Source organism: Anopheles moucheti, chromosome 2, assembly GCF_943734755.1.
Source record: "Anopheles moucheti chromosome 2, idAnoMoucSN_F20_07, whole genome shotgun sequence".
Taxonomy (NCBI): domain Eukaryota; kingdom Metazoa; phylum Arthropoda; class Insecta; order Diptera; family Culicidae; genus Anopheles; species Anopheles moucheti.
In genome coordinates this window covers 81,156,718-81,168,641 of record NC_069140.1, presented here as the reverse complement: position 1 = coordinate 81,168,641, position 11,924 = coordinate 81,156,718, and the positions used below count along the sequence as shown (strand labels likewise).

Genomic DNA, 11,924 nt, shown 5'->3' with positions numbered 1-11,924 from the left:
CCAAGATGATCAATAAACTAAAATAATTTTTCCTTCGCCATTTTCAACTACAATCGCAACATCAGGATGCAATGTAACGCTCAATTTAAAATACCACACCATCGAACATCGTTTCGTCGTTTATGGACGCTTCCGTCAATGTGCGCTCTTGCGCGGCGAAACTCACGGCGAAATCGTACGCAAGGCGAAACATTGCCCTAGCTGTCATAACACAACGAACACAGCCCGGTCTCACTGTAGAGATTTTGTTTACATCCCGGTTTGTGTACAAAAATCCTCTAAAAAGTGCTAATTTTCTTTTCCAAAAAGTGATCAAATTAGATTATAATAAAACAAACAACACACAGCGTCAAAATGGTGGACCGGCACGATCAAACGTTGATGGACAAATCGATGCGATCGGTTTTCGGTACGTGGTTTAGAGCGGAAAGTATTGCTATTTCTAGTTCCAATAATGTTTTTTCCCCTTTCCAGTTGGAAACATCCCGTACGAAGCGACAGAAGAAAAGCTTAAAGATATATTCTGCGAAGTTGGACCAGTCCTTTCGCTGAAGTGAGTATTTATCATTTGTATGGGCATCCTTCGCCACCTTCCAGTAACCAACCACTGCATCTTTTCCACCAGATTGGTATTCGACCGCGAGAGCGGCAAACCGAAAGGATATGGATTCTGCGAGTACAAAGACCAGGAAACAGCGCTCAGCGCAATGCGCAATCTTAACGGCTACGAGTTTGGCGGTCGTGCCCTGCGTGTGGACAATGCCTGTACGGAAAAATCGCGCATGGAAATGGCTGCCCTGCTGCAGGGACCGCAGGTAGAAAATCCTTACGGCGATGAATGTGACCCAGCGGATGCACCCGATTTGATTGCGAAAGCCGTCACAGGACTGCAGCCGGACCAGATGTACGAGCTGATGCGGCAGGCGAAGGCTTGTGTGCAGAACGATCCGGAGGAGGCGCGTAACATGTTGCTGGAAAATCCGCAGCTCACGTACGCACTGCTCCAGTCGGCCGTCGTTATGCGGATTGTCGATGCGCACACCGCGCTTTCATTCTTACACGCCCGCCACACAATGCCACCGGTGCTGAGCGAAGATCCGATGAGTGTTTTGCCTGGTCACGAACCGATACGGGCACCATTCGTTCCCGACGGGCACGGTGGACCAATGCAAGGTTCGGCGTTTCACGACAGCGACGAACGCCATTTGCTGAACGATCGTGCACCGCACGCGATGGATATGGATTTACGTATGATGGATCCCTTCATGGGAGGGCATCGTGGACCCGAGATGATACAGGGGAACATTCCCGAGTCGAGCTTCGTACCGATCGATATACGACCGCAACGTCAGGTCGATCCACGGTTGCTAAAAGATCCACGTTTGGAGGCCTCATCGTCTGCAGCGGTTGGATTGGGCTCGATGGGTAACAAACCGATTCCGCCGGCAGCATCATTAGATCACCCGGCAGCGCCCGATCAAGGGTCGAAATCGAAAGCAGGTTCAAACGATGCTTCGGACCAAGAAAAGGCCGCACTAATAATGCAAGTACTGCAACTCTCCGACGAACAGATCGCTCTGCTGCCACAAGACCAACGCGCTAGCATTCTCGTGCTAAAGGAACAAATTTCACGGAATGCACCAAAATAGGTACAACATTAGAAGCGAAAATAAGGGTGTTATGTTTCGAGGGCACATAATTTCGTACTAAATAAATCAATATTTTGAAATTTAAACGAATTTAAATTCCCTACAACCGCGATCCAACATGTGAAAGTGTGGGTGTGCGTGTGCGATTATTAAATATTCTATTCCACCACCCCAAAACTGCTGCACTGCTAATGGAGCAAGGTTCATTAAAAAATAACAAACCAAAACGGCACAATAAGCACCATTCGACTTCCCTCTTTACAACCCGTCAAGAACACAATCGGTGTCGATTGATTTTCCCTTCACAAAACCACAAAGCATCCATTCAAATCAGATACATACGAGAAGAGGGTCGCGCGTCCACCGAACTTTCGTCTCAATCAAGCTCTTGTCCTTGACGGTACGGAACAGAAAGAAAAAAATCGCCAAATTTACCTGCCCATTTCCTCACACACACACAAATACTCCCTTTTCACATCCGGAACTGTTGGCGATCCCTTTACAATGGTAGTTGACAGCAGCTCAACATTCATTTGAATGGGATACGCAGAAGGGAAAGAAAAAGCGTCCTTCCAGAGGCAGCCTGAATCGCAACTCGGACCGGACGACAAGGGAACCCGCCCCATAATAATTCCCTGTAAACGCAAAACAAGGAATGAGATGAAAAATAAACTTCTTTTCCGATAATACACATCCTTGGGCCATTGTAAAAGCGCGGGAAAGAATACAGCAAAACCGCCCACTCTATGTGTCACCGGAGAATAACAGCAACAACAAAAAACGAAAGGTGACGATTATTGAGGAATCGAATCCTCTCTAGTCTTTCTGTCGCACGTCCGGGTACCAGCGGTACACGCACCCCTACCACGACGAAAACCGTTTAAGCCTCGTGTATATGGGAAGGTGCCAGAAACTGCTGGTGACAAAATACACCCGCGTGCTTTAAAAAGGTGTCAAATGCAAGTTCCCCCTGGATGTTAAAACCACAAAACAATTACAACGCCCATTTCCGGTACAGCATCCGTTCGATGATGTGTGTGCAATGGCGTTGCAGCAGAACGCATGCAAAATGTGTCACTGTGTTTAAAAAGAGGGATCCCTTCCGTCACTTGGCTTTACACATTAATTTAGTGTAGCAGAAATTAAACTCTACACTCTCATTAGTGCACCATTCGAACAGCGCTTTGTGGTGGGAAAACGTTACTCGGTCACCAACACACTCGTAGGTAAATATGTTTGACCCGGACTGTTCTTTCGCCCTCGGTACCGTAACCGGCAAATTTGTGGGCACAAAACTACTTCCTTGTTATTATTTCCCGGTTACCATTATCCCTTTTCTGGCTACACAGTGAATGTTTTCTTTGTGTTATCTATTCTGCAAAATTTTCCCTCCACCAATACCTATCCAGCTATCAAAGAGAAGATACGTTACTTCCCACGTCCTCACACAATCGATGCTTGCAGGATTTGCTTCCTCTTCCAACGGAACAATAGGATTACATTCCACTCCTTCACACCTTTCGAACACCTTTTTTTTGGTCGTGAGGCGACGAAGCGGCATTGTTGTTTTCGGGCAGGTATTTTCTTTTTGTGTTTTACTATCAATTATACACTTTTATTCTAACCCTTTGTTCCATTTTTACCACCGAAATAAGACAAGTTACCTACCTTTTAACCCAGCTTTTGTTGTGATGAATGTTTCTCTCCCTGTGCGTTGCTTATTTTACTTTAATCTTATAGGTAAACTACGCTCCTTCCTTGATGCGTCGCCGTTTCTCATCACTTGCTACTGTAAACTCTTCGTAAAAATTGTCACCAACGCTCTGCGGATCATCAATGTGCATGTATGGTCCGGCATAATCTGCGAATAAAGTTAGATAAAACACGTTATGATCGATTACTGCAACATCAAAACACTAAAACGACCAATCAGGTAATTTTAAACTGAAAAAGAATTTTGTAAGCTGAATTATTTTACCCCAAAATGCTTATTTCAAATATTATTTCAAAATATGACCAATTTTAGACCAAATAAAATATGTCAGAAAGCATAATATTTTGTTTTAGGGTGACCAGAACGACCGAACGAAACTCGGTTCAGGATTCTTCTCTTCCTCTCTAAAACGACATAGTTAGAGTTAGTAAGAAGATAAATATTCACATTATTTGGAAGTTCTCAAATACTTATAAATACTGCAAAGAGATAAAATATCATAAATACTACCGTGGAATTCAAAAATATCCGCCTTCGAACACGCAAATCCCATTTTCAAAACTGTCGATCGATTTGGCTATTCTGGCCGTTCTAGTGTAAATAGATGATCATTTGTACTCACGTTTCATTGAATTCCACTCAACGGTTAACTGTTCCGATCTTGGAATGCCATCCGCTGCAAACGAAGTCCACAGATCCACCATCAGCTTTGCCATGGCAGTGTCCTTCTCGTTCAACTTGTCCGGATGACCCGGTGGGTATGGGAACAGGTACAGCTTATCGTTTGAATGATGAACTCCACCATCGAACGGATAGTGCGTAGTGTCACTGCCGTACCCAAATCGTGTATGTTTGCCTACATAATCGAACGAATACAGGAATGTTCCGTTCGGGTTCACTCTAGCGTTTGCCTGCGCTTCACGTAACAATGGTGCTTTAATCAATATGGTTCCCGCCAACTGCAAATACAAAATATACACAAAAATTAAACCCGTGTTCAGTAGAATCTCTAAGTTAACAACATACATCAATCAAACCATCCGCCAGTTCACCAAAGTCACCACTTTCCAGCTCCTTTCCCGTGAACAACGAACGCATCTCGTACCCACCCAGTGCGCCGGTGGGATCGCGCGCCCCCAAAAATTTGTTTACCTCATCCAACAGAAAGAATTTCACAAAATTCGGATCATCCAGCTGTCCGGTGCGCTTGAAATGATCGTACACGGAGGTCAACAGAAACGTGCCTTCGTGCTTCGTGACGCCGGCCATCATTGGAATGTTCTTCCTTATCTTGCCCTGCTGCATACACTCCCAAGGAGTTTGTGGTAAAAAACCGTGACGGCCGTCCGTAACAAGACGATTGCCACCGACATGATCTAACCCTTGCGTAACGCTTGTCTCCTGCTTCGCCTCAATAAAACCGCGCAGAAGCTTCCAAACGTCCACCTTCTGAAGGAACTCTTCAATCTGCTCTTCGTCATCGTAACCGGCATTGAACGCGATATGTCTCGCATTGTCCTCCGGGGTCGTGTCCCACACCCACGGCGAAGCGGATCCGGCCGACTGCAGTATCACTTTGTGGAACAGCCCATCAGCAACTTTGGGGCTGTACATAAGCGCCGAAATGGCGGCCGCACCAGCCGATTGTCCAAACAGCGTAACATTGTTCGGATTGCCCCCGAAGCGCTCGATGTGCTCCTGTACCCATTCCAGGGCAAGCGTCAGATCCATGAGGCCCATATTGCCCGGAATTTCGTGTGAGTTGGTCGCCAGAAATCCGAGCGGACCGAGCCGATACTGTACCGTTACAAGCACAACGTCGCGCTCCATCAGATACTCAGCCGTTTGATTTTTGGCACAGCCCTCATGGAATCCTCCGCCGTGAATGAAAACCATCACGGGTCTTCTATCTGCCAGCTGTAAAGTAACAAATTAAAACAAATTGATTTACTTTCTGCCACGGTATACGATATTGTTTCTGTCATAGTGCACATACGTCTGAGCTGTAGATCGACAAAGTCAAACAATCTTCCACATCCGGCGCAAACGCTTTCCCGGTAAATTGCGAAATGAGCTTCATCTGCGGACAAGGCATACCGTGGCGGGTGGCATCTTTGACGCCTTGCCATGGGGCTACTCTTTTCGGAGGCTACCAAAAGAAATAAACAATATTCCATTGAGTACAGAGCATTGCAGGCACCTCATCATGCACTTACCTTGAACCGATTCGCACCGCCAGTGGATTGTGCGTAATGTACGCCCAAGAACTGATAGAACTTACGCCCTGTCCAAGCCCCGTTGCCAGTGATGCCGCGCAACGCTCCCAAATCGTTGAGATTTACGATCGGGGAACTGTTTTCCTCCGCTGCCTGACTACCAGCCATTACGAACAGCAACCAGCTAAGTACTACAGAAACGGTAAAACACCAAAGATAAGCCATGATAAATTAAGTCTTTTCGTACTCCTTGAGCATGGAATTCGAAAATGCAACACGCAAACGCGATCCGTACCGATGCCGGAACAGAACGAAACTGAAGATCAATCGTACGGAAAGTAGATCACCGTTTTTGGGGAGCAGGTTTTCGAAGCTATTAGACTGAATGTATCGAAATACACGGTATGCACTTTGTTCCGCTTGTGTTTATGCTGGCCGCTGTCGAGGCTGTAACAGCTGATGATGAACCGGTTTTATCGCAGGGATTGTGGACGCTTATCTGAATTCTGGAACAGGGGGATACGATGGGGTGCGCAACAGTTTTATTGACACAGTGGGGCAACACTGGACAAGCGGACTGACGGTTTCCAAATTTGTTTTGTACAATTAAATCGAATTTTGAAATTACAAACGGACATTTTCAACAACAAAAACTATAAATATATTTACAATAATAGTGAAAATAGAAACTTCGCACAAGAAACTTTTAGAAACTAATAGAAAAACATATTTCTCTAAGCTAGAAAAACTGGGAAGAACACAAGGCAATACTGATGAAAAAAAACTTTCCTGGTTAACTGTGAAAATCTTCATGAAAGCTGAATAAAACGCCAAAGAATAGTGCTGAAATGTCAATGGGAAACTTTGATAAACTTCTTTGTAAACTGTGAGAAAATCTAGAAGCTATGTGAAACTTCAAGGAAAACCACGAAAATTTGAATGATGTATTGCAAAAATTCACAAAGAAAATTGTTCCAAAGTTTGTAGAAACCTAGGATGGAAAGTTTTAGGAAAAGAGTATCGAAATATACTGTCCAATCATAGAGAAACTGCTACAAAGCCCGAGGACAACTGTAAAAAACTCATATAAAAACATTTTTGCCCCTACTGTTGTGGTTTTCTTACCATCTTTACCATAGATCGGACAGAGCTATGAGACACCCTGCAGCAGTACAGAATTCCCTGGGAAGCTAGGACGACTGTTAAGGGCCACAATGGAGAACGTCCTAAGGATTGGATTGAGGACCGATACGACTAAGACAAAGTACCTGTGTGCCGGAGGTTCTCACCGAGATAAGACTGGGGAAGAAGAATATCAGTTGACGATCAGTGGCGATCTTGGTTGTTAAGGAGGTTGTTAAGGAGCTCTGTTACCTTGGTACGATCATAACTTCGATCTCCTACCTTTTCACCATCCTCCTACGATCTAGAAGACTCCAGTAAGAATCGAAATGCAACATATATCATACCTTGATACGTGCGGTAGTCCTCTTTGGTCATGAGTCTTGCACGATACGTGGCAGAGGACGCCAACGCACTCGTCATTTTCGAGGGCCGGACGCTACAGATCTTTAGCAGTATTTGTGAGCAGGGCGTGTGGAGAAGAAGAATAACCCACGAGCTCGTTGAGTTGTTTTGCGGAGTAGACATAATGGCGGCGGGCACGATTTGAGCATCCCGGACTCATGCCCTACCAGTAAGGTGCTCGTCGGATGCCGTATGCTGTCGGAGATTGAGAGCAGCCAGGGGTGGAAGCCATGTTGATCTGGCCATGTCAGCACGACGGTATTTTCAATGTATGTAAACCATCTACATACCCAGAGTTGTTACCGCGAAGGGAACCTTCGGTAATAAAGAAAAAAGTCGTACTCAGCGGCTAACATCTGGTAGAAGTGATTACAAACAGTATATAACTGTGATTCGCACAAGGGAACAGAAGGAAAACATCGATCATGCAAACACAATACAATTCGTACAACCTCTGCAAATCTCTCACGAAGAAGAGAAATTGTTCAATAAAACACACCCAAAAAGCAGAAACACAGAAACAAACATGCAAACAACATGACCAAAGAAACGCATTTTGCCATAACTCTTGCACCAAACAGGTTTTGCCAAAAAAAAACTCTCAAATCTGAGCCAAAATAACACAACGATTCGACGATCAACTACTACGCACCAGTCGCACTTTCGGCATTCGTAGCGATCGGTGTGGTTTCAAGAGTAAATAATTTTGTTCAAATAGGTAACTTTTAGGCAGCTGCACTAATTGTTCGAGTGTAATCAGGTGCAACTATCGCTAGATTCGAAGGTGAAGTCACGTGGATTGACAAATTGTATTCGACCGTAGCAATTTGCAATCGTTCATCAATTTGATTGATTGTTATCTATCGTTTAACTATCGGCCGTGAATTTATTTGACAACGGTACGTATTGCGGCCCGCGTGTACAATGTTCGGCCTCTGTTTGCCATTATCGGCACACACCTCACACACACACACACGCGCACGTACAGGGCGGCCCGCTTATCCAATCCTTATCATCTTTTTATCGTCCCAAAGTTGCCCATTTATTGCACCCGTACAACGGTCATCGGCACGGCACTCCTGGGCTTTCCTGTGGGCGAGCGGTAACCCGCGTTCGCCAGTCATTAGCAAGATGTCGTTCGCGTCGGTTTTACGACCGGCCGTGTTTGCCGTGTTGTATCTCGCTGCAGCTTCCAATGGAATTACGGTGCGCATTCAGGGTCTCGGTGATGTGATGGGATCCGAAACGGTTACCGCACGTACGGAGCAGCTGGTGTATCAGTTTTTCAACATCCCGTACGCCGAGTCACCGGTCGGTGCGAGACGCTTCAGAGCTCCGGTACCGATCGCACCGTGGACCGCGGTTAAGGATGTGTCCAACCCTGGCCGACCCTGCCCACAGCTCGGTATAACCGATCAGCTCAACCCGGGCGAAATTACGCCGGCAGTCGAAGACTGTCTCTCGCTATCTATCTACACGAAAAATGTAAGTCATGATGAGCGCTTGATAAGTCCAATAATAGAAGTGACTGACGATCTGGATCTGGTCTTTGTTTGAATGTTAAACAATAGGTGACGGCGAAATACCCCGTAATGGTGTACATTCATGGTGGATCATTTTCCCTTGGCCGTGCGTCCGACCATCCTCCCAACTATCTACTCGATCGCGATGTCATCCTGGTGGCGTTACAGTACCGGCTCGGTGCACTTGGGTTCCTCTCCACGATGAGCGCCAACATACCGGGCAATGCCGCCATGCTCGATATCATCTTGGCACTCAAGTTCGTGCAGGACCATATCGGTGACTTTGGCGGTGATCCGCAGCGTGTTACCGTGTTTGGACAGTCGGCTGGTGCGGCTGCTACTAGCGCGCTGTTGTACAGCCCACTAGTGCCACCCTCCTACTTTTCCCAGGTGATCCTACAGTCCGGTGGAGCAACCGCCTCCTGGGCGATCGATCCAAATCCGGTTGACAATGCGAAAGAGATTGCCAGATACGCCGGTTGTGATATAGTGCGACCGATAGAGGATGTGGAAAGGTGCCTCCAAGAATTGCCGGTATTAACTTTAATCAGAGCACTCGACATGCATTCGGTAAGTATAAAGATCGGCTAGTGTCTAAAATCCCAATCTCTTCCCTTTATCCGGAACACCTCTTAAAGTTGTTGAGAAGATAGTTCGCGTGTTGATCATTTCACGAACTTATCTATCGATCTGCAGCAAGAGAGAATGCTGTATCAAGGCGTTAACAATATTGGAGGCTGCGGCATGGTTGTTGGTGGACCGTCCGGGTTTTTCCCCACCGATCCTATCGTTGTGATACGATTCGGGCAAGTGCGCAAGGATGTCCGTATGATGGCCGGCTCTACAAAGCACGACGGATCATTCATGATGACCGGCTTGTACGATACGTTGGCTGCCTTGGAACTGGTCAACAATAACCAATTCAACCAGTACGATCTAATCGACACAGCGAACCGTGTCTTCGGCATTGACGACCACAGCGGATCGTTGGCTGGTTTCGAAATTGAAACCCTATTCACTGAGCAGCAACTTCGAAGTGGAAACTTCTCACAGCTTATGGCGGGCCTGATAGATGTAAGTGTACGATCCTCTTCTACCACCTCTTTTTCGTCATATGCTCATAAAGTACTTTCCTGCTCATTTCCCCAGATTGCTGGCACACTCGTTATCAAAGGTCCTGTACTGCGAGATGCACAAACCAATGCAAGATACAGCGATAAGGAAACGTACCTGTATTCGTTCGACTATCAGGGTGAACATACGCGCTTCGGTTACGGGGCCAGTACCGCGCACTACCCGTTCCGGGGTGGAGCTCACCATTCGGACGATAACATATACCTGTTCCCGTATCCCCAGGATGTGACCAATTTTAACTCCGCCGATACGCTGATGTCCGAAATAATGGTGGATCTTTGGACCTCGTTTGCAATTGATGGTGTTCCATCATCGTCCAAAGGTGTACCAACGTGGCCAAGAGTGAACGGTAAGAAGATTTAGATAACATTCAATCTGTAATTACCCTGTTTGATCGTTATCGCTTATCATGAGTTTTGTTTTGATTAGGTCCAACTGGTCCGTACCTGCACATCAACGAACCGTTTTCCATCGGAAGCAACTACTATGTGGAATATGCAGTCAGTGCACAAGAAAGATCGGCGGCCTACACCATTAAACAAATGTCGTCTACTTTCATAGCGGCGATAGTAATGGTTCTGGCCACTGCTTCAATCAAATACGCATTATACTAAAAGAAAACGGATGATAAAATATTGCTACAACACTGTAATACATTATGCAACGTGAAAAAAGATGTCATAATGTATGAGAGACTGTAACATTTTAATAACGTTATGATTGATGTTACAATAAATTGACTATAATAAACTTAACCCAATATAATCAGTGCGCCAGTATAGCCAATCGACGGATACAAAAGCAACAATCAGACACAAAATAAAAGGACTAATAAAAATTATATTTCAAACTGCATCATTTGTTTGATAATTTGAGAATCTACACAAACAATCAAACAAAAGAAAATATTAATTGATTGGTGCATAAGATTTATCAATTTTTAGTACATTTTTCTCATTGAAACAAAGATACGGAATGTATTTTAAGAAATATAAACAAAACATCCGTGATAGTTTATAGAGACTGAGTCTTGAAGGACTTTACTCGCCTCGTATAACATAAGACAACTAGCGCCATCTGTTCGTCAACCCTTGAAGTAATCGAATTGCAAACCACTGCCATCGTCAGTTAACATCGACGGCGTAGATAAGCCGGTGCAGCTAGAACAACACCCCCACATATGAAGAGGAACAGCAATTACTAATATCAGAAGACCGGAGGGAAACTATTAACTAGCTGTTAATTGTTGTGTTTAAGACCTGAACAGCTAGCCACTCGTTTAATGTGGAGAAACCCGATGCGTTGAGTAAAATTTATACAAGAATTAGTACAGATAATTTTACAATTCTTGCTTCTGCTCGTGAACATGTTTGCTTGCTGGCCACGGTGATCGAAGCTTTTTATTAATTGCACTGACAATCAGTTGCCAAATTCTGATAAAGTATAGTACCCAAAAATTACCAGCCGTCCGACAAATACATCTTTGTTCTAGGGACTTATCTAATTTACGTTCATTAAGACAGTTCATTAATAGAGCTTATCAACTCGTACATACCATGTATTAGTCTGAGCTCATTTTTAAAGTGCTCAAAGAAATAAACTACAATAATCAGACGTTTATATGAGTGTATTAAAAAATTATCGCATTGGTTGGTTCGAAGTTGAACCTATTTTAGCGAGATCGATAGCTGCACCTGTCTCAAACAAACCTCGGTGCGGGATTGGATACAGGAACAAGATCAACATAAGGGGAATATTATCGCTACATCATCCACCTTACTTGCTTCCGATATAAAATCCCATCCGTATCAATCCTTTGTACGCAGAATCCAATCCAATCCTCCGTATTTCTGACGAATAAAAAGCTTTAAGAATATCTTAATCTATTCCTTAAAGCGACAATTCCCACGAAGAACACCTGTTCACTGAACCTACCCTAAAGCGGTCGGACCAAAGCACCTACAATGAAATAATAAATTAATTATCAACCATGATTGATAGTGATAACGCAACGTGACGACACTACGAAATCCCTTCGATGCGAGATACGAGAATCAGCTTTGAACTTTGACTCACCAGAGCTGAACTACTATGAATGCCATTCTGCCAAATGTTCATTATTCTTAGCTTTTATTACTTTACCATGTATAGAATAAATCCT

The 11,924-nt window shown here is 44.7% G+C and overlaps 2 protein-coding genes and 1 pseudogene across 2 annotated transcripts; 2 read left to right on the top strand and 1 right to left on the bottom strand.

The window, feature by feature from the left end:
- Nucleotides 1–277: 277 nt before the first annotated feature.
- On the top strand, nucleotides 278–1,687 carry LOC128297466 (cleavage stimulation factor subunit 2). The gene is made up of 3 exons (XM_053033109.1): nucleotides 278–409; nucleotides 475–553; nucleotides 626–1,687. Exons 1-3 carry the CDS (start codon nucleotides 355–357, stop codon nucleotides 1,647–1,649), a joined length of 1,158 nt encoding a protein of 385 aa, XP_052889069.1. The 5' UTR covers nucleotides 278–354; the 3' UTR covers nucleotides 1,650–1,687.
- Nucleotides 1,688–3,291: 1,604 nt separating this feature from the next.
- On the bottom strand, nucleotides 3,292–5,918 carry LOC128299889 (glutactin-like). The gene is made up of 6 exons (XM_053036023.1): nucleotides 5,875–5,918; nucleotides 5,580–5,770; nucleotides 5,360–5,512; nucleotides 4,390–5,280; nucleotides 3,986–4,322; nucleotides 3,292–3,510 (listed from the first exon to the last, which is right to left on the bottom strand). The coding sequence occupies exons 2-6, from the start codon at nucleotides 5,745–5,747 to the stop codon at nucleotides 3,395–3,397; spliced, it is 1,665 nt and encodes a 554-aa protein (XP_052891983.1). The 5' UTR covers nucleotides 5,748–5,770; nucleotides 5,875–5,918; the 3' UTR covers nucleotides 3,292–3,394.
- A 1,159-nt stretch (nucleotides 5,919–7,077) lies between these two features.
- LOC128299372 (glutactin-like) lies at nucleotides 7,078–10,377 on the top strand (annotated as a pseudogene).
- The last annotated feature ends 1,547 nt before the right edge of the window (nucleotides 10,378–11,924 follow it).

Excerpts from the sequence above, each read along its gene's own strand:
- LOC128297466 (XM_053033109.1), top strand. The coding sequence starts at position 355 with ATGGTGGACCGGCACGATCAAACGTTGATGGACAAATCGATGCGATCG. Across the intron at positions 410-474 it reads ATCGATGCGATCGGTTTTCG|TTGGAAACATCCCGTACGAA; the intron begins GTACGTGGTTTA and ends TCCCCTTTCCAG. Across the intron at positions 554-625 it reads GGACCAGTCCTTTCGCTGAA|ATTGGTATTCGACCGCGAGA; the intron begins GTGAGTATTTAT and ends CTTTTCCACCAG.
- LOC128299889 (XM_053036023.1), bottom strand. The coding sequence starts at position 5,747 with ATGGCTGGTAGTCAGGCAGCGGAGGAAAACAGTTCCCCGATCGTAAAT. Across the intron at positions 5,281-5,359 it reads TGTCGATCTACAGCTCAGAC|CTGGCAGATAGAAGACCCGT; the intron begins GTATGTGCACTA and ends GTTACTTTACAG. Across the intron at positions 4,323-4,389 it reads TGGCGGATGGTTTGATTGAT|TTGGCGGGAACCATATTGAT; the intron begins GTATGTTGTTAA and ends TTGTATTTGCAG.